The 26658-nt window shown below is 43.7% G+C and overlaps 1 protein-coding gene across 1 annotated transcript; it reads left to right on the forward strand.

The window, feature by feature from the left end:
* The first annotated feature begins 249 nt into the window (after positions 1-249).
* Positions 250-21307, forward strand: ATP6AP2 (ATPase H+ transporting accessory protein 2). Its single transcript, XM_035003127.1, has 9 exons — positions 250-450; positions 6780-6910; positions 9304-9435; positions 14307-14402; positions 14795-14932; positions 15798-15851; positions 17147-17296; positions 18085-18204; positions 20265-21307. Exons 1-9 carry the CDS (start codon positions 411-413, stop codon positions 20457-20459), a joined length of 1056 nt encoding a protein of 351 aa, XP_034859018.1. The 5' UTR covers positions 250-410; the 3' UTR covers positions 20460-21307.
* Positions 21308-26658: the final 5351 nt, after the last annotated feature.

Consider the following 26658-nt stretch of genomic DNA (forward strand, 5'->3'; position numbering starts at 1 on the left):
ACCTGGGAGGCAGCCCCACCCCGTGGGTACTCAGGATCCTTCCCCAAGCTCCGTCATCCCCCACACCCCGACACCCGGCCCTACGCTCCACCTCGTGACTGGTGGTCACGGGCCGGGGGGCGGAGCTGCCCGGCTCTCCAGTCGCTGCCTACCATTGGCAGGGCCTTCCATCCATCACGTTAGGCTCCGCCCACGAGGCTGACGTTCCCCAGCCTACGTCTCTCCCGTAGGCCGCGACGTAGCTGGCGATTGGTGGAGAAGGCGGCAGCCGTCCCAGCGGAGGCGACGACGGGGCGGTCTCCGGCAGTCGGGACGAGCCGGAGCACGTCACCCCCTACGGCTGCGGTGGTCGCTCGCGTTCCGCCGTCCCGGTCCGTGCCGCCCTTTGCTGTTGCGGCCACCGCGGGACCATGGCAGCGCTCGTGGTGCTCCTGTCCTTGTTGGCGGCGGGTGAGGGCGGGGCGGCCGGGGCGCGCTCGGGGTGGCCGGGAGCCTCGGGGGGTTGGAGGCGGCCGCAGGTGGGCGGCAGCGGGGCGAGTGCCGCAGTGCGGGCAACCGGCGGCGGCCTCGCCCCAGCCGCCTTCCTCTCGGCCTTCTCGTCGGACCGACCTGTGGCGGCAGGCCTGGCGGGCTGCCGGGGCGGGGTCGGGCTGCGTGGGGGCACCTGAGCCGGCCTCCACCCTCCGCCTCTTCCAGGAAGGCGCGGCCGCGGGTTCCGCCGCCGGTCTCTTCCGGCTCCGGAGGCACGGGGGTGCATTTCCCAATTAACTGTGGAACCGCAGCCCTCCGCGAGAAAGGGAAGGCAGACTTCTCTGAGCTGCCATCAGATGCTGCGTTTCCTTGCATTTTTCTGGTGTCTTCCTTTCTAGCGGTTGTCATCAGTATTTGGTGACGTCTCCTCCCTTATGTGTTTCAGAATACAAAAGTTGGAGATGGGGTAATTGTTTTTGTAGGATTCTTTCTAAAGGCAAATTCAGCGTACCTCTGAGTAGTTTGTCAAGGTTCTCCATTTTAAGGATTTGGAAACTAAGATGTGAGTCACGTTCTTAGGGTCACATGTTAAGTAAATGGTAGCTTTGAGTGGAACCTAGGTTCCCTAGTGTTCAGCAAGTCCGCTAATATTTGGCCTCTTACTGTGTATCATTTAATTTTACAGTAGTCCTTAGAAGAGGACATCATCCTCGATTTACAGGGTGATCAAGCTTAAATAAATTATCCAACAACACGCAGGTAGTAAGCAGCAAAGCTGGAATTGAACCCGGATCAGCTGGCTCCAAAGCATGGGTCTTTCCGTTATGTGTATTGTGGCACAGGTGATGGAAATGCGCCTGCGTGGGAATGATGGGGGCCTGGATTGGAGGCTCAGACAGTGGCGAACAAGAGGCCAAGTTGAGAACTTGGAGAAACGGGGCTGTCTGTTTAAAACCTATAGCTTAAAAATGTGTGTGAGGGGTTGGGATGACCTGACCCACTTTTGGAATGGTGGTTTAATTCTGCATGAGTGTATGTAGACCACTGACGTTCTTGAAATCTGCAGGTCTCCTCCATCCCTGGAGGTGTGCTCAGAGTTGTGTGTTGATGGTAATTACACTTATTTTCACATCCCCAAGGTTTTAAGGTTTTGTTCTTTCATTTCTGCTGCTGGCTCCAGAAGGGTCATCCTGATCCATCTAGTAAGTTATTTTGAGGGGTGTTTTTCTTTTATTTTAAATTCAGTGTTTGAAATTTAAAAATCTTCCCTTTGATACTGTGATTTAACTGAATATCTGTTGAAATTCCATCTTTTAATGTTGACTGATACTGTTTTGATTCAGTGAGGTTTAGGGGCTGTTTGTTTTGGTCTGAGGCAAAGTAATTGCTTCTGTACACAGTTTGAACATGCTTTCCTAACTAGAATAGTCTAGTTCATGCAGGCTTGGAATCTGATCTTCTCAGTTTCTAGGGTGCTTGGTCTTGTCACATGAGGTTAAATTACTGTTTTCCATAGTGACTAAGTTTAATTTAGTGGAAAACATCTCTAACCGATTGGACTTCTCTATTTGAGGAAATAAATAAGTCCTTTAAACTGGTGTTAACTAAAGCCGAGAGAGAACTAGAGGAAGGGAACTAGGGTTATGAATACCATGTCATGAGTATTTGAAAAAAATTCAGATGTTTACCCTGGAGAGGAAAGGCCAAGGGCAAACATGTGGAATTTGACAGAGTGTCATGTGGAAGAGGGATTTGATGTGGTGATGTCCCAGAAGTCAAAAGTAGGACCTATTTATTTTTTCCCTTATTGATTCCATCCACCGTTCATGGATCACAGCATAGTACGGTGGGAGTTCCCAAAGGGAGGGATACTTACCCCCTAGCCCAGAATGGGGAGGCGGAGGGAAAATTCCCTGGGGGAAGATGCCTCATGGGCAAATATATGAAAAAGGTTGGGATGGGGGGGAAGTTTAGACAGAATGGCCTGTGTAAGAGCACAGAGATGTGAGAGCAAAAGAGCCAATAGTTCAATGGGGCTAGAATGTATAAAGGTTAAGTTGGGGAGCTCCCAGAAGTAAGGTTGGTGAGGTTCCTTGGGTGTTATGTTTTGGGTTCTGTCTCAAAAGCTCAGGGCAGCGAGTGAAGGTGGTTAAGCTGATGGGTGAATGAACATACCTGTATTTTGAAAAGGTGCTAGAAAGGCTGGCTCAGAGAGGTGTGACAGGTCGTAAGGTGACCCAGTTCTAACAAGCCTGGAAAGGGACTGGGAGTGTGCACTGGACCTGGAGGGGAAAGGATTTGTGAGATAAGAAGGAAAAAAAAAAAATGGGCAGAATTCCGTGGTTGATTGGCTGTGGTGCTGAGGAAAGATTTAAAGATGACCAGTGTGAGCCGCTGCCTGAAGGGTGGGGTCATCCTTGGAGATAGAGAACGCAGAAGGAGCATGTGGAAAGATGGTCAGTTCAGTTCGGAACCTGTTGAGTTTGAAGGACCCATGGGACTTAGAAGGAAATGCTTAGCAGGCTGTTGGATATGTAGGTCTAAGGCTCAAGGGAAATCTAGGCTGGCAATAAAAATATGGGAGCCATCAGTGTTTTTGGTGTTTGCAGCCTGAGGAGTAGATAGGCTCAGCCAGGGAGAGGGATATAGGATAGGAAAGCAGTGAGGGTCAAGAATGGAGCCCTCAGATCTCAAAAGTGGAGTATGCTAGGTGATCTCTTGGGATGCCAGAAGAAGGTACTAGAACTTCCATCTATAGCTTTTTTTAATCTTTTTTTTTTTTTTTTTAGTAGTAACGATCAGATATTTTGTAGAATGTCCATCAATTTGGGTTTATCTGATGTTTTCTCATGATTAAATTGGGAAGAATACTACACAAGTATCTCATCCTTTTTTAAAAATTTGTTTTTGTGTGCTTTGAAATATATTATGAAGGTACAGTCTATTCTACAAGTGTGTACTTTATAAATAAATTATCTATATTGGGGCTGTTTTCAAATTTTGTACCCAAAGCGTTGAAATCTAAGAAGTTTGGACCTCTCTGCATTAAAGGATGGAAGGGAAAGAAACGGAAAACTGCCAGAGGGACTGGGGAGAAACAAAAACAAAAACCAGGGGCCCGGGTTTCACCAGGGCTAAGGGCGGAGACTTTTAAGGAGGGAGTTGCCCAGGATCAGGTGCTTTGAGCAGTTAGATAAATTAAGGGCTGAGAATTGTCTTTTGGATTTGGTGAGGCATTTCGGTGGCACGGTAGAGTTGGGAGCGATGGGTTGGGTGGTAATCTGAGATGAAGAAGTAGAGAAGCTAAGGGTCGTTGGCTGCTCTTCCAGGATCCTTCCTCTGAAGGGAAGCCGAGGCTGGTAGGACCAAAGCAGGGGTTTTGTGATCGTCATTTTAGAATGGGAGCACCCAGAGTGTATTTTTAGGAAATGAAAGAGCCATTTGGAAAGGGGAAGTTGGTAGCATGAGGCGTGGCTTCATTCATGAACTCAGCAACTTTTTTTTTTTTTTTTTTTAAGGATTTTATTCATTTGACAGAGAGAGACACAGCGAGAGAGGGAACACAAGCAGGGGGAGTGGGAGAGGGAGAAGCAGGCTCCCCGCAGATCAGGGAGCCCGATGCGGGGCTCGATCCCAGGACCCTGGGACCATGACCTGAGCCGAAGGCAGACACTTAACTGACTGAGCCACCCAGGCGCCCCTCAGCAACTATTTCTTGAGCGCTCATGTGTCAGGCACTGTTCTCAGCTCCTGGGGATATTGTGTGAACAAGACAAACTGAAATCCCTGCCCTCGTGGAGCTTCTATTCTACAGGGCCAGCTTTTATACAACCGCATAGCCACCTAGCTCCTGATCCTTGTCTTCCCGGAGTAGCAGCGTGTAATAAACACTGAATGACTAATAGGTGAGTGAATGAAGGCCCCTAAGAAGGCTGAATGCGGGGATGCTGTTAGACTGGAGGAGGGACGGCCCTGCCAGCATCTGGAGGGAGAGGAGAGAAGGCCAGGGGCTGGTGCAGATAAATTTGTGGTGGGGAGAGGAAGCAGGCAGTGGGCGGGATTCCTGTGCTCTCTTTCGAAGCTGGAGGTGAGGTTATTTGGTAAGTCTGAGGCAGGGGTGATAAAAGAAGTTGCAAGAAGTCGGGAAGCTCATTTCAGTTGAGTACTGCAGTGGCCTTTCCGGGGGCTTGCAATGTGGGGACGGCGGAGATGGCTGCTGGCCGGCGTCGGGTTTGTAGGTTGAGGCAGCGTCTCCCTTGACTGGTTGTATTGTGGTAGGGAATGGGTGACTTCCTGTCAGGTCTCCAGGGGAAACCTGGCTTAAGCAGCAGTGTCTCAGTCTAGGAGGCCCCAGCAGTAAGGTTTTCTAAAGCCCGAGGCTCCCGCGGGACTGTGGTGCAGGCACCGAAGTGGGCATTCTACCTACGGTGTTGGGGCAGAGTAATTCAGCAGAGCTCTCCTTGCTGGGATTGAGTGACTAGGGCCTTGCTGCAAAACAGGACTATCTCCATATCCAAATATGGTTCTTTAAACTAGTGTATGGTACTTGGAAAGTGTAGGACTGTTGCTGCCCCATTTTCCTTAGCGTTTGCAATAACCACTACTGTAGTGAACCAAGAGGTCTATCAGTTACAGACAGCCTTCCGTTCCGCTAATTTTTTTTTTTTTTTTTTTTTTTGCCTGCCTTCGGCTAGAACATTTTGGAAATTCCTGCTCTGGCAGCTGCGCTGAATTGAAACTCATAACTCTTCATGTTGTATCAGCACCATCCTGAGGCCTTTTATTTACTGTCAATACTGCAACACCAAAACATCTATTGTTGCTTCTAACTTTATTCCCATACCCTGTAAGTGGTACTTTCCTTAGGTCAAGAGAATAACAGTGATGCTTTATTAAATAAAGTCTAATTTTCCCATACTGGGTAAGCATGGCCAAGATTTGTTTTGGACTCGGAGCTGATCTTTTCGTAGGAATCTGAAAGTTTCCATAAGTTACTTGTCTTTGTGCGAGCTAGACATCATTGGGTTTACACAAAATGGCTGAAGAGGCCAGATACCTCATCCTTGGAGGGTTTATCAAATAGGCCCTTTATTCTCATCCTTGGTGTGTTAATCTCAGCCTCCCTACCTCTAGACTTGTTGGCTTTATTATTACAGAATACCTGTTCTCAGCCTCTTGATACACCCATTGGATTCTAGGCTACTTGGCTTCTAGAGTCTGCAATATTTATATTCTGACTAGTAACATGCCCGCCCCTTGCCTTTCACAGTCCTCATTTCACTGGGTTTGCTTATGGGATGTAAAGAAAGATCTCCTCTATCCTAAGATTTACTAACTTGCTCAAGTTTTAGAGTGAAATACTAGGAGTTTTATGAATTTGCATTTTGAAGAGAGGGTCGATGGCAGAAATAATTTAGAGATTTCAGGTTTCTTCGTTTTAGTCTGTGCCAGGGGTTTGTTTGCTAGCGATTGATTGATTGATTGATACGATTTTATTTATTTGAGAGAGAAGCAGACTCCTGCTGAGCAGAGAAACTGACACGGGGCTCAATCCCAGGACCCTGAGATAATGACCTGAGCCGAAGGCAGACACTTAACTGACTGAGCCACCCAGGGGCCCCTATTTATTTATTTTTTAAAGTTTTATTTATTTAAGTAATCTCTACACCCAACATGGGGCTCAAAGCCACGACCTCAAGATCAAGAGTTTCATGCTCCTCCGACTGAGCCAGCCAAGTGCCCCTCATTTGCTTTTTAAATTCTGGAGAAATGCCATTGATTTCTAATTCTTGCCGATTTGGCAGATGCCCCTGTTTTTTTTGTTGTTGTTGTTTAAGATTTCATTTATTCATTTGAGACACACAGATGCAGAGAGAGAGAGAGCATGAGCAGGGAGAGAGGCAGAGGGAGAGGAAGAAGCAGACTCCCCCTAAGTCAGGAGCCCGATGTGGGGCTCGATCCCAGGACCCTGGGATCATGACCTGAGCTGAAGGCAGACGCTTAACCATCTGAGCCACCCAGGCGACCCCAAATGCCTCTGTTTTAAGGGCCACCTGTAGGAAGGCATCTTGATCGTTAGGAGAATCCTGTTTCATCACTGTGCCTCTGTTAGCAGAATGTATGGACTTTGGTTCGTAGAGCAGTACTTTGAAAAAGAATTTGTTGATGTTTGGGATTCAGCATTTTGTCCAATAATATGTAGTATGCTGAGTCAGTGGAGAATGGGGAAACGTTTTATATTTAATAATTTTCTACACGGGTGCAAAAGATTTATGATGTTGATCATTTATTAATCTGTTTTCTTCCAGGTGTTTTGGGGAACGAGTTTAGTATATTAAGATCACCAGCGTCTGTTGTTTTCCGAGATGGAAATTGGCCTATACCAGGAGAGCGAATCCCAGACGTGGCTGCGTTGTCCATGGGCTTCTCTGTTAAAGAAGTAGGTGTATTTTTTTTTTTTTTAAGATTTTATTTATTTGACAGACACAGCGAGAGAGGGAACACAAGCAGGGGGAGAGGGAGAAAACAGGCTTCCTGCCAAGCAGGGAGCCCAATGTGGGACTTGATCCCAGGACCCTGGGATCATGACCTGAGCCGAAGGCAGGCGCTTAACGACTGAGCCACCCAGGCGCCCCAAGAAGTATGTGTATTTTTAAAAAGATACTGGGAGCTACTTCTGAAAGTATTTTTGATTTTTCTGCTAATGGCCCAAGAAAGCAAGAAGCAGACATAGGTATATTTGGTACAGATTACAAAAGTGAAAAAGCTCATTTGTAGTCGGGGAGATTTGGAGACATGCTACAGTCTTGGCTTATGAAACCAAATCATCATAAATCATTAACCATGTAATCATTCATAGTAGTGCTGTTCTTTGTATATGAGAACGCATCTGTCCTATTAATAGGATGTATAGTTTTACTTTTTTTTTTTTCCAGTACACAATGGCTGTATGTCTTAGTTTGGGTTGCTGTTACAAAATACCATAGCCTGGATGGCTTATAAACAACAGAAATTTATTTCTCACAGTTTTGAGGGCGAGAAGTCCAAGATCAGGGTGCCAGCCCGGTCGGATTCTTAGAGAGGGCCCTCTTCCAGTTTGCAGATTGCTGACTTCTTTTCATGTCCTCACATGGTGGGGAGAGGGTAGGAACTCTCTGGGGTCCCCTTTTTTTTTAAGATTTTATTTATTTGGGGGCGCCTGGGTGGCTCAGTCGTTGAGCATCTGCCTTTGGCTCAGGTCGTGATCCCAGGGTCCTGGGATTGAGCCCCGCATCTGGCTCCCTGCTCCGCGGGAGGCCTGCTTCTCCCTCTCCCGCTCCCCCTGCTTGTGTTCCCTCTCTCACTGTCTCTGCCAAATAAATAAAATCCTTTTTTTTTTTTTAAGATTTTTAAATTTTTATTTATTTGACAGAGACACAGCGAGGGAGGGAACACAAGCAGGGGGAGTAGGAGAGGGAGAAGCAGGCTACCCGCCGAGCAGGGAGCCCGATGTGGGACTCGATCCCAGGACCCTGGGATCACGACCTGAGCTGAAGGCAGACGCTCAACGACTGAGCCACCCAGGCGCCCCTGGGGTCCCTTTTTATAAGGCACTAACCCCACTGTGAGGGCTCTATCCTCATGACTTCATCACCTCCCTAAGGCCCGCCCCTAATAGTGTCACATTGGGGGATAGCTTTCAATGTGAATTTTGGGGGGGGGGGGGACACACGTTCAGTCTATTGCAATTTATTATGAATGATAAAACGTGCATGCATCTTGCCTGAGTCTGAGAATATAGTGCAGTCAGCAGCTGTGGGAATGAAGCCATAAGCTGTTGAGTAACTAGCTGCTTCTGTGATGTATTGGAGGGGGTGTAGATCCTGTCAGGACGAGGGGTCTGCAGTGAAAGGCATGGAGAGAGGGGATGCAGTCTGCCGTCTTGCTATCGTTAGCTCTTGGCACTTAATAAGTTTTGTGCTTTTGACATGGTCTCTAGATAATCACCAGTCACTCAAAGGAACTTTCCTCCCAGGTCCTGAGTGCCCTTGAAACCAGAAGCAGTGCGAGGGAGCTCCCTCTCTGCGGGGCCTGTGGCTGGAGCCCCTGAGCTCCCTGTGGGAACATGAGTGGTTGCTTACATTTAAGGATGAAATTTGTACCTCCTCCTTCACAGACTTAAATTTGACTACGAGTGGCTGTCACAGTAACCCTGAGAAATAATTATTAGTAAATTAATGTGAGCTACTTTGAGCAGGAATTTTATTTATGACAAGCTTAGTCTAAAGAGAAGACTTCTAACGGCAGTTCTGCTGTGTCCTTACGAAAGACAAAAGCCACGCCGTCCACAAGGGCAGGTGATGGTGAGGAAGAGTTTGTAATCTGAGATTTGAAAAGGACCTACATTTTGTTTCCTTGTCTGCTTTCTTCCACAAAAGGTTTGAGAGGACTTACTAGTAAGACTTTGTTGTTGTAGATCTGTGGAAGTTTAAGAACACAAAGGAGGTCGAAATCCCTGTCCCTGGTTAGGAGTTTGCAACTGCTGCCTTCAATGAAACGTTTGCTCCCCCTGGAAATTAATGAGCTAAAGAAACCAGAAGAATTTCAGAATAAATGGAAGAAAAGAAACAACAAAAATCAAAAGGCAGATTTAAAAAATAATCTTAGTAATAGTATTAAGAATGTAATTTCTGTGAAAATCATTGTTGAAGATCCCTTTAAAATAAATATATAAATGGAATTTTCATTGTTTGTGTCGTCCTGGAACCCCTTGACTCTGCTTAGTACACGTTATTGGGGCAGGGGTTTCTGGAGCGGATAATTAAGCACCATCTCATGCTTTCCGGTGTTTAGGACCTTTCTTGGCCAGGACTTGCGGTGGGTAACCTGTTCCATCGTCCTCGGGCTACCGTTATGGTGATGGTGAAGGGAGTAGACAAACTCGCTCTACCCCCAGGCAGTGTCATTTCGTACCCTTTGGAGAATGTGAGTATTATAAAAAATTAAAGGCATGCATTTTTAATCTTGTCTGCTGTCGTTATGAATTGTGTTCTAAACACCTTTCTCTTGTCTACATTTTCTTGTCCATTATCTTGTCACCTTCCCGTCCAAATTTTACCTGCTACTTGGTGTAAGTAGGAGACTGGAGGCTATTTTGCCGGTTCACTTATGCCTTCACTGGCTTTTCAGGCAGTATGGCTGGCTGAGCTGTCTTGAGAGGCCCTCCGTCCGCTGCCAGCAGGGAAGTCCCCAGAACATCATGTAGCTGAACTTGCGGGCAAGGCAGGGATACACAGAGCTGCCAGATGGGAACAGACAGCTCAAGAGCCACAGCGGTGAGCCGGAGCTCCGTGTTTCTTGCAGAAAGCCAGGGGCTATGAAATGATAGCTTGTTCTCGAAAGGAGGACCAGGAAAACCCCAGCTGCCCCAGGGCTGCCACAGAGCAGCTGGCTTACCTCTCTTGGCGGGGGAACCCAAAGGGTCCCCTAAGAGAAATTGGAATTCCAGGCTCCTGGCGTGCCCAATTCACACGACCCACCCCATTTGGACACCTCCACTGCCCAGGGCTGCTTTGGTTTAAAAAAAAAAAAAAAAAAAAAAAAAATCGAAGATGAGTAATTTACAAAGCACTTGCAAGAAAGGAGTGCCGTGACAGAATGCGCAGGTGCAACAAACCGAATCCATCCCCTTAGAACTACAGATAATAGACCAATCTCCAGGAGATGTGAAAATACATACGTTACAATTGTGAAAGGAGTTCAAGGAAGGGATAGAAACTGTGAGGCAGGTAGAAGACCTTTTTGATATGTGGTGCGTTCATTAATACGTCTAAATATTTCATAATTTATCTTGTGATTTCTTTAACCCATGAGTTATTTAGAAGTGTTTAACGTGTGGGTTCTTTTCAAATTTTTAATTTTTCAGCTTCTAATTTCATGGCACTTGAAGACTAGTCTGTATGATGATTTGGGGGGAGTTTTTCAGACTTCTGTGGTCTAGTATAAATTATTTCCAGGCACACACAACATGGTTACAAGAGGCCATGTACTAGGCCACAAGGCAAATCTCAACAAATAATGAAGAATTAGTATCAAATAAACCACCGTCTCTGACCACAATGCAGTTAAATCTGAAAACGATACCTTAAAAATGTACTTGGAAGGGTGGGGAGGATGGAGGGGAAATAGGTGCAGGGTAGGAAGAGGTACGAACTTCCAGTTATAAACGTTACCGCACAGGGAGTACACGCTGTGACGTCGCCTAACTTAGTGACAGATGGAAACATTTATACACATTAGTCCTTTCCTAATGTGTATAAATGTTGGGTCACCGGGTTGTACTCCTGCAAACTAATACAATATTGCATGTCAACTATACTTAGGTAAAAAGTAAAGAAAAATGTATTTGGAAACGGTAAAAACAAAATAGATGACTCCTCAGGTTTAAAGCGCACTGGAAATCTTAAAAGCTATCAAAAAAAGACATTGCTTTACAAAGGAATGAGAGTAGAAAGCAGATTTCTCATTGCCATTAGGGACTAGAAGAGCAAGAACTGAAAAGGAGGGATTGTCTAGTATAATGCCAGGCCAAGAATACAGTTTACATTGTCATAATAATGAAATGATATGGATCCAATGAAAATCAGGACTCTTGAGAAGGTGAAGACCTAGAAACGGAGTACCTTATGGGGGGGGCTGTGGTTGGTGACGTGAGAGAGCTAAATCGTCATTTTCTATACTCAGCAGTAAATCTCTAAAATGGAAGAATCAAGATGTGATATAAACATATTTAGAGATGGTGGCAAAAGGAAACAGGTTTTGAAAGTGGGGTCCTTGGGAATGGGAAATGGGGGCAAACTTTTTTCTTTAAACTTATTTTTCATAGAAAGTCTGATAGAACTCTGCATGTCTTTAAACTGTATAATCTTTTTTTTCTATATAACTTTTGAAAAAATTTTTGATCTTAGCATGTGAGCTGGGGAGAAAGGGTAGAGGCTAAGGGAAAGGGGGAGAAGTGGACTCCCCACTGAGTGTGGGACCCTGCACCACCCCCCACGGCTTGTTCTCCAGAACCGGAGATCATGACCTGAGCTGAAATCAAGAGTTGGATGCTTAACTGACTGAGCCACCCAGGTGCCCCATCTCTTGGAAAAAATCAACAGTTGGAATAGATGGACTACCAAATTCATGAGTTGAGAAAATCACAGTGGAAGTTTTGAAATTATTTGGAACTGAGTATCAGTGAATGTACCAGATATTTAAAAGTGGTGGGGTGCAGCTAAAGGAAGAAAAGGAAAAAATTGATAGCTTAAATGCACACGTTAGACAGTTTAAAAGACAGGAAATTAATGAGCTAAAAAAACCAGAATTTCAGAATAAATGGAAGAAAGGAAACAACAAAAATCAAAAGGCAGATTTAAAAAATAATCTTAGTAATATTAAAGTAATTTCTGTGAAAATCATTGTTGAGGATCCCTTTAAAATAAATATATAAAAATCCAAAATGCTCTTAAGATTTTAATTTGCATACAGTCCAAAACTCAGCATTTTTTTTTTTTTTTTTTTTTTAAAGATTTTATTTGACAGAGACCGCTGGAGAGGGAACACAAGCAGGGGGAGTGGGAGAGGGAGAAGCAGGCTTCCCACTGAGCAGGGAGCCCGACGCGGGGCTCGATCCCAGGACCCCGGGATCACGACCCGAGCCGAAGGCAGACGCTTAATGACTGAGCCACCCAGGCGCCCCACAAAACTCAGCATTTTTAACAGACTAGCCTTATTTTCCATGAGTACAAGCTGTGAAAAGAGCTCATGTTACTGCTTGACGCTGACTGACTGCTAATACTTTTCCTGGCAGTGGGTGGTGAATGAAATACAAGGCTCAGAGGGCAAAATCCACAAAATCTAAAACAAACTGGAATGTCTTAGAATTCCCCTTAATGAAGCTTCTATTTGATTAGCTCCTTTCATTAGAATTTCAAGTCCTATAGATAAATTTGATTCTCTCCAGGACACACACATACCCTTGTACTACAGTGGAAGAAAACAGGAGATCTTAAGCTGTTGAGCTTTTTCCTTTTTGAGCTTCGTGGTCTGTATAATTTTTTCTTTTCCGTCACAGTTTGGCTCTCATCTGACTCAGCAGCTTCTCCAATTTGATTGCTAAGGATATGTTACCTTTAATCTTCAACTTCCTGCCACAGGTGCCATTTCACTAGGTGAAAGGAGGCCAGAGAGTGTCCCCGTGCTCGTGTTCCCTCCGGAGAGGGACAGCCAAGGAGAGGGCACTGTGACGGTGTGCTTTTGCAAGTGGGCCTCTCTTCCCCCTTCTTCGGTTACTCCATAACTTATTTTAAGAGAATTTTGTGAAGAGTTAATACACATCTTTTTTTTTTATTTTTATTTTTTTTAAAGATTTTATTTATTTATTCATAAGAGACAGAGAGAGAGAGAGAGAGGCAGGCTCCCCGCTGAGCAGGGAGCCCGATGCGGGACTGGATCCCAGGACCCTGGGATCATGACCTGAGCCGAAGGCAGATGCTTAACCACCTGAGCCACCCAGGCACCCAATACACATCTTGATTAAGAAGGAATTGGCTTTATTTCACAGTATCATGAACTAGATGAAATCCCAGCATCAAAATTAAATTTATCAAAGATTTATTAATCATATTTATTTCTCCCTGTACCATGTTAGCATTATTTGCTACTTACAAACATTAACCTTTCAATAGTAAAGGTAATTAAGGATGCCTGGGTGGCTCAGTCGGTGAAGCGTCTGCCTTCGGCTCAGGTCATGATCTCAGGGTCCTGGGATCGAGTCCTGCATCGGGCTCCCTGCTCAGTGGGGAGCCTGCTTCTCCCTCTGCCTGCCGCTCCCCCTGCTTGTGCGCCCTCTGACAAATTAAAATCTTTAAAAAAAAAAAAAAATCACTAAGAAATCTCCATTAAACACCATTATACTGCTGTTTTACTACAGTAATATTGAGAATAACATAATTTTTTGAGGGGAAGAGTGACCATAACTTATTTTAAAAAATAATGTGGGATAAAGACAAATCTATGCAGATGGAAGTCAGAAGTTTTGGTTACCCTTGGGTGTGGAGAGGATGGAAGCGGGAGCCTTCTAGGGTGCCGATAATGCCGAGCCTTGCTTGGGCTAGGCTTTATGAGTGTATCCATTTGTGAATATTCCTTGAGCTGTTACCCTAAGATTTGTGCAGTCTGCCACAGGTATGTTGCACTTCAATAAAAAATTCAAGAGAAAAGTAGATTTTACTACAATTGGTTATTTCAGTTGATACCATCATGTGGTCCCAAGATAGAGGCTTCAGAATTCTTGTGACATATGCTTTATGCTTTGTCTGAGTCTTCAGTCTATCTGGAGATAAACCCTAAATCCAACATTTTTTAAATTCTGAAATGAAAAATGAGGTCTAGTTCTCTTTCAATGAAATTCAATTCTTCAGATTCTTCAGACCTCCTCTTACAAGTTGATACTTTATTATAGAATATACATTCATTGTGACACAATATTAAAACCAAATGAATTGCTACTTAAAGTACATAAACTACCACCAGAAAATGGTTTGTGCAAGAGTGTCGTGTCCTTCATGTTGGCAAGTTATTTCCCATCTAGGCATATAGGAGATAAGACTCGCGACCTGCTTAGGGGCTGTTTCATCCACGCCCTCCAAAGGGCTGTTTTTGGAAATGATTTGGGTCTTTTGAATTTCCATAAATGATGGGGATTTTTGTTTTTTGGGTTTTTTTCTCTTAAGGTTCTTTTGTTGTTGCTGAGTGGTTTTTCTTACCCCTTGGGTTCCAACAATAATTGAGGTCTTACTCTTATATTTCAGGCAGTTCCTTTTAGTCTTGACAGCGTTGCAAATTCCATTCACTCCTTATTTTCCGAAGAAACTCCTGTAGTTTTGCAGTTGGCTCCCAGTGAGGAGGTAAGTGATAAGTTTTTACTTAATGCTTTAAAAAATAAGCTTTCCTTGGGCGCCTGGGTGGCTCAGTTGGTTAAGCGACTGCCTTCGGCTCAGGTCATGATCCTGGAGTCCCGGGATCGAGTCCCGCATTGGGCTCCCTGCTCGGCAGGGAGTCTGCTTCTCCCTCTGACCCTCCTCCCTCTCATGCTCTCTGTCTCTCATTCTCTCTGTCTCAAATAAATAAATAAATTCTTTAAAAAAAAAAAAAACTTTCCTTAATGAAAATTTAAAACCACTTTTATGAAAAATTGTATATACTCTCCCTATATTATAGTACGTACGTGTATTTCATATGTACTGCGTATATTGGAATTAATCTGCAGGCTGTAACAAAATTTCGGATCTTCTTGCAGAGAGTGTATATGGTGGGGAAGGCGAACTCGGTGTTTGAAGATCTCTCCGTAACGTTACGACAGCTCCGCAATCGCCTGTTCCAGGAAAACTCTGTTCTCAATTCACTTCCCCTCAATTCTCTGAGTAGGAACAATGAAGTAAGAAGTGCCGTCATTGAATGAATACATGAATATCATTACTAATTTTCCAGGTCTTATGCTCCCTGACTTTAGAGCAGACTTGGAATTTCAGGAAATGACAGGTTTTACAGGTTTACTGTGCTGGAGTAGATTCTTTAGTGTAATTTTTAAATGAATCTCATGAACAAATAGACTTTTTTTTGTGTGACTTGAATAAATAGTATTACATTCTCGTGCAGGGGCTGCCACCAGTTAAGGCGGACAGGCCAGGAGTCACACAGACTACTTGGCTGGTGGAGCTGTGTTGGTCTGGTTATGTAGAGGCCATTATTCACTGCCATCTCTGATGCGTTGCCGCCTCTTTCTGGTTCATTCTCAACAGTGTAGTGGAGGGAGGCCCTCTTACTTTTGACTCCTGTCAGCTTCACCACTATCTTCCCCACGTGGCATGCCACCTTTGTGGCGGCCTCTCTTCCTGACCTGTGGATGACCAGAACCGCCATCTTTTCTTCTCTGATGTGGAACATGTTCAAGGAATGTGAGCAGGCTGGGCCACTGGCAGGTCCTCGCTGCAGTGTGTCAGAGACTGGGATGCCCTGAGGGAAAACCACTTGAGAGGTGGGGTGCTTTGTCATACCTTTATCAAAGATCTAGCTGTTGAGTGGTCCTCACTGTGCTGGGAATGACCATCACCTTTTTATTAGGAAGTGTTTTTATGTGCATTTTCAATTGAGATGAACCTACCAAATAGAGGACAGCTGTTGCATAAAATCACTTACTGGGCTTAACATTTGTAATATCCTGTCCTGTGCCTTGCTTGATAAATGGCAAATACAGATCTTGGATGCATATTTAAAATAATACTGCTTTTGGCCCTTTGCAGGTTGATCTGCTCTTTCTTTCTGAATTGCAAGTGCTACGTGATATTTCAAGTTTGGTAAGTCGGCTACTCTGGTATTTATTTCATTTATTTTGGTTCCAAAAGACATTTCCCGAGAATCCTGAAATGATAGGGAGACCACTTAAAGTTTGATTATGCCCTAGATTTACATACCATGAAAGCTGAGAAATTAGTGGTGGTGATGGGAATTGTGAACTCCTCTCTTGTTACAGTGAAATTATTTTGCATTTCTGCTTCTAGGAGAGACAGTAAGCGTATGTATGTCCTCAAGGGCACAGGTCTGGGAGTAAGGCTGCCCTCACTGGAGTCCTGACTTGGCTGTTGATTTCTTGAAAGACATTAAGACCTAATTCCTAGATCTTATCTTTGGGTCTAAAATAGAAATAACAGGGCACCTGGGTGGCTCAGTTGGTTAAGCGACTGCCTTTGGCTCGGGTCATGATCCCAGGGTCCTGGGATCGAGCCCCACGTCGGGCTCCCTGCTCCACGGGGAGCCTGCTTCTCCCTCTTCTGCTCCCCCTGCTTGTGTTCCGTCTCTCTCTGTCAGATAAATAAAATCTTAAAAAAAAAAAAAAACCCAACAAACGAAAAAAAAAGTAGAAATAACAGTTTGGACTAATAATGCTGTCAGTCAGGTCAGGAAGGAAATAAATATACCTGCAGTGTATTTTGTGTGAGTGATTTAAAAAAAAAAAAAAAAAAACAACACTCCTCCTTTGACTAAAATAAGAAAGCTTACCTGTATGCTGTCTTCTGAAGTTGTTGCCCGAAGCTTTCAGCAGGTTGGTTTGGGGGAGTCTAGAGGTGTATTGCTGGGGGCCAGCCAGGTGCTCTAGGAGGACCCATGGGGAGCTAGCTGCTCTCTGAGCACTGATGGCTCATGCTCTCCTGGGATCGAACTGGTCCAGCTATCTGTTCTTTCATACCCTGGCCCATATCTGAGGGTGTTCTGTTGGTTTGTTTCTTTAAGGTATATGTAGGCCCAGTGTGGGGCTCGAACTCCTGACCCTGATATTAAGGGTCACATGTTCTACCGACTGAGCCAGCCAGGCGCCCCTTATATCTGAGGTTTTTTAACTAAGGAGTTTGTTGTTGTTTTTTAGGAGCTTTTATTAAATATTCAAGGAGTCTTATAATTGCTCTTAAAAATGAGATTTGTGCTGGGTTTATCAGAAACTCCCGTTTCAACTAGTTCTGTTTGCCACCGTTTTAAACTGTTTGTATCTTGTGGCACGCTGGTATGGCCCTTTCAGCCTAGTTACGTATAAAACTTGAAGTGGCTGCGTCTGACGTTACGCACTTCCTTTTGTTCGTTCCTTCATTCTTCTCAGTTGTCTCGACATAAGCATCTAGCCAAGGATCATTCTCCTGATTTATATTCGCTGGAGCTGGCAGGTTTAGATGAAATTGGGAAACATTATGGGGAAGATTCTGAACAATTCAGAGATGCTTCCAAGATCCTTGTTGATGCTCTGCAAAAGGTAAATTGTCAATGGGGTATGAGAGGTTAGAGTATGACGATTTCACTTTTAGCTTCGTAATGGAAAAATCTGTTTAGTGAAATACTGTTGATTGAAGTCTCCCCTTCTTTGGAGGACCTCTAATTTTTGTGACAAAGGGTGGAGTGGGTCACAGGTGTGCGTTGGGATGTCTCTCATGCTGGCAGACGGCAGGGGAAATGATCAGTAACTCCAGCACTATACTTTTTTCTTTTAATTGTGGTGAAATATACGTAAAATTTACCATTTTAACCATTTTTAAGTGTACAGTTCTGTAGCATTAGGTACATTTACATTGTTGTGCAACTGTCACCACCATCCATTGCCAGAACTTCTTTCCTACCCGAAACTGTCCCCATCAACCCTATGAAATCATGGGAGGAAAACACTGAGCACAATACCATTGAATAGACACGTAATAAGTGCGCGTTTCTCTCTGCCCTTGGAGTTGCTCACCTGCAGCTCTTCAGTGAGTTAAATTTTATAGGTGTTCGTGATTAATCAGAGACCACTTAGGAAAATTTTCATTTCCCTCTTCTACTTCCCTTCCCTCAGTTTACATGCCAACAGCTTATCTCTTAATTCTATTTTGAACATTTGAATATATGTTGAAGATGAACATTCTTCTGAATATTTTGACATAATCAAACCTTTAAGACAGCGTATTTCATTAGCCAGTAGGCGAGTGTATGTTCTCCTAGGTGCACAGCTTTAACATTATTTGAGTAAGTGCATGTCCGCAATTCATAGTAATACCAGTAAGTCTTCAGTTCGCAGATGACATGTACAACCTTTACGGCGGGAATGCAGTGGTGGAGTTAGTGACCGTGCGGTCATTTGACACATCTCTCATCAGGAAGACAAGGACTATTCTTGAGGCAAAACAAGAGGTGAGTACGGTTTTAGACCCTGCTTTAAAACTGTAAAATTTAAAAAAACCACTAAATCCTCGATCACCTGTGGGCGACATGGACGAGCGGTCGGTCAATCTGGGACACAATTTCAGTGAAAACTGAGATTGCTTACCCATGTAGGCATGTGTGTTTTGCCAGTGATGCTCATTCTGCTTGTGATCAGATGATACAAGAATTTGAGTGAGATCATTCAAATACTGCTCTTACAAGCAGACCTCAGAAGTTAATGTGAGGGAGTAGGATGTAGGATTCAGCACCTGGAGTCTGCTTTTCCTGAAGGTATGTTGTCTGTGTGGCCCAGTCCCTCATTTTCCAGGATCTGCTGTTTATACTCCTGAGAATTTGATTTACAAGTTTTTGGCCTGGATCTTGCTTTGATTTTAAGCATTTAGAGGGTCCTATAGTTGTGGCCAAGAACCTTAGTTATAGTTGCTACCCAGTCATTTATAGACACTGCCCTTTGGACCCATTTATTGATCTCAGTGTGGGACAGAGGTGGAAGGCCTGCCCGAGATAATCTAGACATGGCTGGTTTGAGATGGTTTCATTGTAATGGGAGTGGGAGGACCTGTATTTAAGACCACATGGCAGGCTAGACAGTCCCCCAAATTTTCCCACTACAGAGCATCTAGAAATACTGATAAAATATAAACAGCTTTTGAGTGCATAGTTTAGCTTTCAAGACAGAAATTCCTAAGGAGCAAGTAAAGAGGAACTCGAACTGAGTTAACATTTTACATATGTAATCTGAAAATTACAGTGTCGTATTGGTTCATTCTAATAGACTAAAGCACTGGGAGACGGGAGGCTGGTGCCCCGCATCCTCGGGAATACCGTCCTGCCTCTCGGCTCTGGATGGGCTCCCCATTCCCCCAGGCAACGAGGCGTTCAGCTTGAGGGTCTTAGTAGGGGGAATGGGAATGTTCTACAGCTAGACTATGCAGCTCTGGGAATATACTAACGTGCGGGGAGTGGTGTGCAGGGAGAAAGAACCCACTTACACCCCGAAAGAAAGAGGTCTTCAAGGGGGAAGTCCTTTCGCGTTTGCCTCCTAAGCTCCCTGCACGTGGGAATGCCCACCCTCTCCCCCACTGAAATCCCTCTTCAGTCTGAGGGAGAGTGAGTTGAAGGAAACATCCGAGTGCCTACAACATGCCAGGTGCTGGGGCTACATCGTCTTCTGTGTCCTTTTAGGACAAACCTGATCCTGTCACTCGCTTCCTGCTTGAAACCTGTCCACGGCTTCTCCTTGCCCGTAGGCTCAAGGCCAGGTTGCCCGTAGCTTCCTTTCCTCCTCGCTTTGTTTGAGAAGAAGACAGCGCCTTTGCCTGGGCCTGGAATAGACTTCACCTGCACCAAGGCCTGGCAGGATGAAGATGGGGTTGAATGAACGGTTTTCCTAAGTAGAGCACACATAAGTGTATAACGTGGGGAAGGGAGCACAGTCCTTGTTCCTCTGAGCCCCCGGTCTTATCCCTGTGCCCTCCCCATCCGCAGGGAACTGCTGTCCCGATTCGTTAGTCATGCCCTTGATTTCTTTACAGCTTGACCGCAGAATGGATTCATCCTTAAACACTGGTGTTTGGTTTTGCCTGCGCTGGAATTGTATGTGAATGGAATGCATTTTTCTGTGTTGTTTGCTGCCCAGTCTTGTTTCAGAGGCACACAGGCCGTAGGTCCATCCTCACTGCCAGGGCTCCCATTGTGTGGACGTGCCACATTGTCCGTGCTGTTAACGCAGGTCGCTGTGCGTGGCTCTGGATACACACACACACACACACAAGGTTTCCCTGGGGTGTGGACTCGCTGGATCTTTGACCATACTGGTGTTGCCACATTTTCTCAAGCAGTTGGACTGGTTTATACTTCCAATGACCGTGTGCTTCCCCTTTTCCTGGAAGGCTCCCCTTCTTGGCTCCTCCTAGGAGAAGCATGTCTTAATGCCACCTAGGAATAAATGTTTGATAAACGAATTAGAGCTACCAAATGGGGATAATTTCTGATCTTAAAATTCTTCCCTCTTTTCTTCCTTGTAGAAGAACCCATCAAGCCCCTATAACCTCGCATATAAGTATAACCTTGAGTATCCAGTGGTTTTCAACATGGTACTTTGGATAATGATCGCCTTGTCCTTGGCCGTGATTATCACCTCTTACAATATCTGGAACATGGATCCTGGATATGACAGCATTATTTACAGGATGACAAACCAGAAGATTCGAATGGATTGAACTCTCCTCATGCCAAACTTAGAAAAGGGGTTTAGAAATTGGCTGTTTTGTTAAATCTTTTAGTGTAGTTTAAAAGTAGATGGTATACTTTAAATTTATAAAAAAAAAAAAAAAAAATTTTGTTCTCCGTGTGCCTGTGATGTTCTTTTAGAGTGAATTATAGTATTGATGTGAATTGATTTGTGTGCTGTAGATTCCATTTACTATAATTTCATTCCATTTAACATTTGGAAATGTGCACTGAAATAAATGTAAAACATTTAGAATAACTTGTGTTATTTATGTTGGGGAAAATGCATTGAATTTATTAGACAAACTTAGGAGTGCTTAACTTCCTTACACAGGACAGGTGAAAATGACATTTGGGCTGTTCTATACCAGGAACCGTTTGTAAATGTCTTAATTTGATGTAAATCTCTCTGAAACAGAAGGTATTTAACTTCAAATAGCCCAAAGTGGGCTATTTGGGAGTACTTACACAGTGACTGAGATTGAGAACTGCATCTGACTGACAGAGGGTGGCTGTTTTTTAACCTCTTCTGAAAGTTTGGTGATCCAGATCACCAGGTGGATATTAAAAATACTACATTGATCTAAAAAGAAACTAGCTTTGTGGAGTTAATAGATATCTGTAATTACACACCCAAAAACCACTTTTGGGGGGGGGACATCTTGGGGCTTGACTATTTTATAGTCAACTTTCCTCCCTGTGTAAGTTACTATTAATGGTTTGTGGTACAACGTCATTCTCTAGAATATTAAGTGGAAGTAGATGCTCCCTACTTTTCATGTGGAAGTGGACCAATGTCTTTATTATAAAGTGACAAATAAAGTTAATACTGATTCCACATTTGTGTCATTTCAATACTAAATCTATTTTATATTGTAAAATCCTAACTAAACAGGGTTCTATTTAATCAGAATTGGCTGTTACACAAACGGTTTCGTGTTTTTTTTTTTTACATTTGTTTATTCTCACTGCCTCCTGAGATTCAGTATCAAGACAAGGAAGACATTTTAATTACCATTCTTGTTATTGAATTTATACAGAATATGTGGTTAATTCACACTAGACTTTAGGTAGGAAAAGCTTAAATTTCCCTATAGTATTTAAAAGATGAGTAAGTAATTGGTCAAAATAAGGACTATCTAAGGGAAAGTCTTAAAGGTTATAATTTTAAAGACTTATTAGAATTTTAAATTTCATGATTATGTAGCAAAATCAGTCTGAGAGTTGTGCTGCCCTGCCCCTGGGAACCCTGCTTGGGTTTAGTATGAGCCGTTTCTGTGCCTCTTCTTTAGAAAGATCATCAAATCCTTTCTAAAGAACACTGAGGTTGGCAGGTCTGAGAAGATGCAGTCAGCTAGTTGTGTCTTCTACCACTTAATGCAAGATACCTTCCAGCTGGTCGTCACCTTCACCGGGAGGAGAGACCACAGACGCTGTTCCAAAATCACTTACGTGTTCTCCACTGCTACTCCCTGGCAAGTTTATGGGGGGCAGGGGGTTTTCAGCTGCCTGGCCCCAAAACACTAACCCCTCACAGAACGCAACAGGGCCTCTATTTGGGAAGCCAGGAATCCATAAGGCTGCAGAGTAGTTAAAAATCCATGTTTCTTTCACAAGTTTCTTACATAAACATTGCCACAGAAGACTGTGATTACATATGAAGTGAACTAATGTCTGTAACTTAAAACTGATGAGACCATGTTCTAGGGAAGAAAAGAATCGCAAGACAGCACTAGTCCTTGTAGGGTAAATGGCACCAGCACCCTTGGGTTAGGCAGAAAGCAATTCATTAAACGTTCTGCCAAGATGATGATACCTGTTGCTGATGATTTGCTCTTAAGTCTAATCTGTTCAGGAACATAAATCACAGTGTCGGGATCTGTGTGAGAGGCAGGAAAGCTAGACTCATGACAGACTATTCTGACAAGCTGAAAGACCCCCATCACTTTATATCTAATTGGTAGAATATTCCTGGTTTATAAAATACCTGAGATTGTACATGTGTTAAGTACTGCTTGTGGCCTAATTCGATTAGGAATGATACAGAATTGATTTTTATTCTCTTTGGCTATGCCTGTTTTGAAGGAATGGTCATCTGAATACATTCTCATTGGTACCAGATAATGTGGAAGCCATGAACTTACTTTTTAATGGATGTTCAACAATTTCTAAGGGACACAGGAACTGGGGTCAGTGACCAGGCCTACTGGGTCCTGCAGTGGCATCAAGCCTCTCCTAACCTTGGGCTTAGGCAGAGTTTCTCTGTAGCCTTTTTGTGACAGAATGACTATGCAATGGTTTCTTAGAACAACAGAGTTGCTGGAGAAGGCCAGTAGTGAGACGCACTAGGATTAAAATGCCTCGAGTCCTACAGATGAATTCAGTTCACCATGTCACCATTTAATAGCTGGACGGTCTTGGGCAAATCCCTCGCTCTCTGAATCAGTTGGGGTTTTTTAAAGATTTTATTTGAGAGCAAGAGCATGAGCAGGGGTTGGGGGTGAGGGCAGAAGGAGAGGGAGAAGCAGACTCCCCGCTGAGCAGGAAGCCTGAGGCAGGCCCAATCCCAGGACCCCCAGATCATGACCCGAGCCAAAGGCAGATGTTAACCGACAGCCACCCAGGCGCCCCCGAATCAGAGTTTTAAATCAACATCCTGGGGATGGTAATACTCCAGGTTTGTGGAAATGAGCCTTCAGTGCACTAGCATGTTCTAAGGTTTGCAAATGCTTAATATAACAACTGCTAAATTCAAGGAGCTCTGCTTGGACCCATGGTTGTACCACGGATGTGTCCTACCCAGTTTTCTCGGTTGCAAACAACAGTAACAGTTTGGTTAAATTACACCAACTGTCTTACTAAGGCCTTTTATTAGCCCAGAATCCACTTCAGGAGCACACAATGCATTTAGTTCTCATGTTTCCCTAGACTTCTTTGATCTGGGACAGTTTATTTTTGAAGTGTAATGGACAAATTGTCCTTCCGTTTGGGTTTGATATTTGCTCATGATGAAATTCAGGTTATATGTTTTTGGAAAGAATACCAGAGAAGTGAAGCGCCTGCATGACTCAGTAGGTTAAGCGTCCGACTCGATTTGGGCTCAGGTCGTTCATGGTCTCACGGTTGTGAGATCAAGCCCCACGTTGGGCTCCACACTCAGCACGGAGTCTGCTTGAGATTCTCTCCGTGCGCCCATCCCCTGCTCACGCATGCTCTCTCTCAAATAAATAAAATGAATACCACAGAAGTGGTGTGTCCATCTTTGTGTTCTAATCAGGAGGCATATGGATGTCAAGGTCTCATTTTTGGTGACATTAACTGGTGAAGGTGGTATCTGCCAGTTTTCTCCCCTATACAGTTACTTATGTTTCTTTTATAATTAGTACTATTACTCAGGGGTACCTGGTTGGCTCCGTCGGTAGATGCAACACTTGATCTCAGGGTTGTGAGTTCAAGCCCCCCATCGGGCATAGAGTTTACCTAAAAAAAAAAAAAATACACACACACACACACACACACAAAGGGGACCCCTGGGTGGCTCAGTCGGTTAAGTGCCCAACTCTTGATTTTAGCTCAGGTCATGATCCTAGCTAGGTAGTGAGATCAAGCCCCACTTCGGGCTCCACACTCAGCAGGGAGTCTGCTTGAGGATTCTGTCTCCTCCCTCCCCACTCATGCTCTCTCTCTAAAATAAATAAAATCTTTTTAAAAGACTTAACGTTTCGTTTTTCATCTTTCACCCGTTCTAGCATCTACTGATATTCTTGCCTGAAAGAATTACTGTGGTTTTTGCCAAATAATGATGTTTTATTTCTGTCATTCCTTCTATATTAATTGGAATTCTGTAAAGAAGAGCTTTCCCTTCTCCCCATTATTTATTCCATTATTTATACCAGCATCAACTGACGGATATTTGAGGCTCTGTGTTACAATCCAACACTGTCCTTTTTGTTGCTCAGTTGTCCCAGATTTGGCTACTGGGAGACCCTTTGGTTGGTTCCTATGTCCTCTTGACAGATCCCCATCATTTTTTGAGCACTTCTTTACTTTCTGGCGCCACATATTTATGGACTGAATTTTCAAGTTCACCACCACCATACCTTTACATGATGGAGAGAAAGATGGGTGGGGAACGGGGCAAGTAAGCAAAGAAACAGTGGTATCGTTTGGAACATGTAAACATATATACAACAAAATGAGGGATTAGGGGTAGCTGTTCTTGTTGCTTCAAAAGATAACAAGGTCAGAGTTGGATTTGGGAGGACTTTTGGTGGTCTACTACTCCGTTCCTGTTCCCGTTACCTTCAGCTAACACCTCAGCTAGTTCTTCACTCATCGCAGAAACCCGTTGTCCCTGAAGGTTGAAGGAATCGTCCAGTAAACTGCTAGGGGACTAAATGGGCTGCTCAAAGTGGCCCACAGACTGGCGCCAATCTGTGGGCTGTTACCAGTCTGTGATGTGGTAAGTACAAAAACGGAGATCTGTGCTAGGAAGTTTTTATAGCAATTTGACATTACATGATATCCAAACACATGATCAACAGACTCCTCTCAAATGAACATGGTACAGACCACAGAGCAGTTTGGGTGCAAAGCCCGCACGGTGAGCCACATACAGAACAAGCCGCGTCCCAGTCACGCACAACAAAACCATGTCCTCGTGGAGGATATTTGAAGGTCAGTTTGCCCACTGTTACCCCAAAGTATAAAAATTTAACTCTGACATCATAAATTGTTAGTACTGAAGATCTGAAGACCTATTTTGGGGAGTAAGTCATCACTTCCTTTTAGTTTGGATGAAAATTAAAAATAAATATCCTGAGCTTGCTGAATTACTTTAAAATATCTTCTTTCATTTCTGTCAACATAGCCCTGCAAGACTCTAGTTTCTCTACTATAAATATATATAAGAACAGAGAAGTCATTCAGCTCCGTATCATCCTACATATAGCACTGTCCTCCGTCCAACCTGAATTAGTTAACAAGCAACCAAACTTACTGGTCACATTTAAAACTTTAAATAATAATATACATGTTTTTTGCTCAAAGTACATATAGGTATTGGATATGGGGGAATTGCTTTGTCTCATAACTGTTAACTATTATTTAGTTATAATTGTGTAATGATAGAGTTATGAATATAACAGTGATTACTAACTGCCTATATATTCACTTTTTTTTTTTTTAAAGATTTTATTTATTTGACAGAGAGAGCGCAAGCAGAGGGAGAGAGAGGGAGAAGCAGGTTCCCTGCTGAGCAAGGAGCCCGATGTGGGACTCGATCCCAGGACCCTGGGATCCTGACCTGGGCCGAAGGCAGCCGCTTAACCAACTGAGCCACCCAGGCGTCCCTATATATTCACTTTCAATTAATGGATACAGTTTTTACAATTTTTTCCTTGTGTTTCTTCTGATTATACTGATTAAAATGCAATTTTATCTGTTAAACAATTAGGCTTGTATTTTTGGGGTCATTTAAAAATAATCATTTTCAGAGTAATTCATTTTCACTGTATTTTACAAAAATACTGGCCCACAATGGATTTGGAATTAAAATTAAAAACTGGGTGCTCACTTCAGCAGCACGTATACTAAAAAAAAAAAAAAATTAAAAACGGGTCCTTTCCCACAGGTAGCACAGAACCACTGCCCCAAGAGAACCCCTGTCTGTCCCTCCACCCCACTCCTGCCTGGTGTGGCCTCAACCCTCTTTGCTCTTTGAGAGGAAGATGAAGGTGCCCCGGAACTAGGAACTCTGTCCACAAAATGCCTGTGAGTAGAAAAAGAATTAAACTAACTCAATGCAAAATACTTTAAGAACAAAACAAAAATCAGCTGATGAAAATTCTCCCCATAAAAGCCAACCATGAAGCAGAAGAAAACCGCAACACAAAAATTCAAACTGAATTAAATGCTTTCAAACATGTTTTTCAATATAAAAAAAGAAATCCTAGAATCAGAAATGTAAAAACTAAGAATAAAAATGAACACAAAAAAACCAGGTAGAAATGCAAGAGAGCTGACTGAACTCAGGAAAGAAATTGAGTCAAAGTAAAAGACAACCATCTCATAAATGAATAAAATTACAAGGCACCCAAGGGAGAACAGTCAAATGAAAATAAAGAATACTGAATAAAGATGGGGAGAAAAAAAAAAACAAGAAAATGAAAAGCAGATAAAAAAGTAAAA

This window comes from Mirounga leonina, unplaced genomic scaffold (genome assembly GCF_011800145.1).
Source record: "Mirounga leonina isolate KUSES-001 unplaced genomic scaffold, KU_Mleo_1.0 Mir_101609, whole genome shotgun sequence".
Taxonomy (NCBI): Eukaryota; Metazoa; Chordata; class Mammalia; order Carnivora; family Phocidae; genus Mirounga; species Mirounga leonina.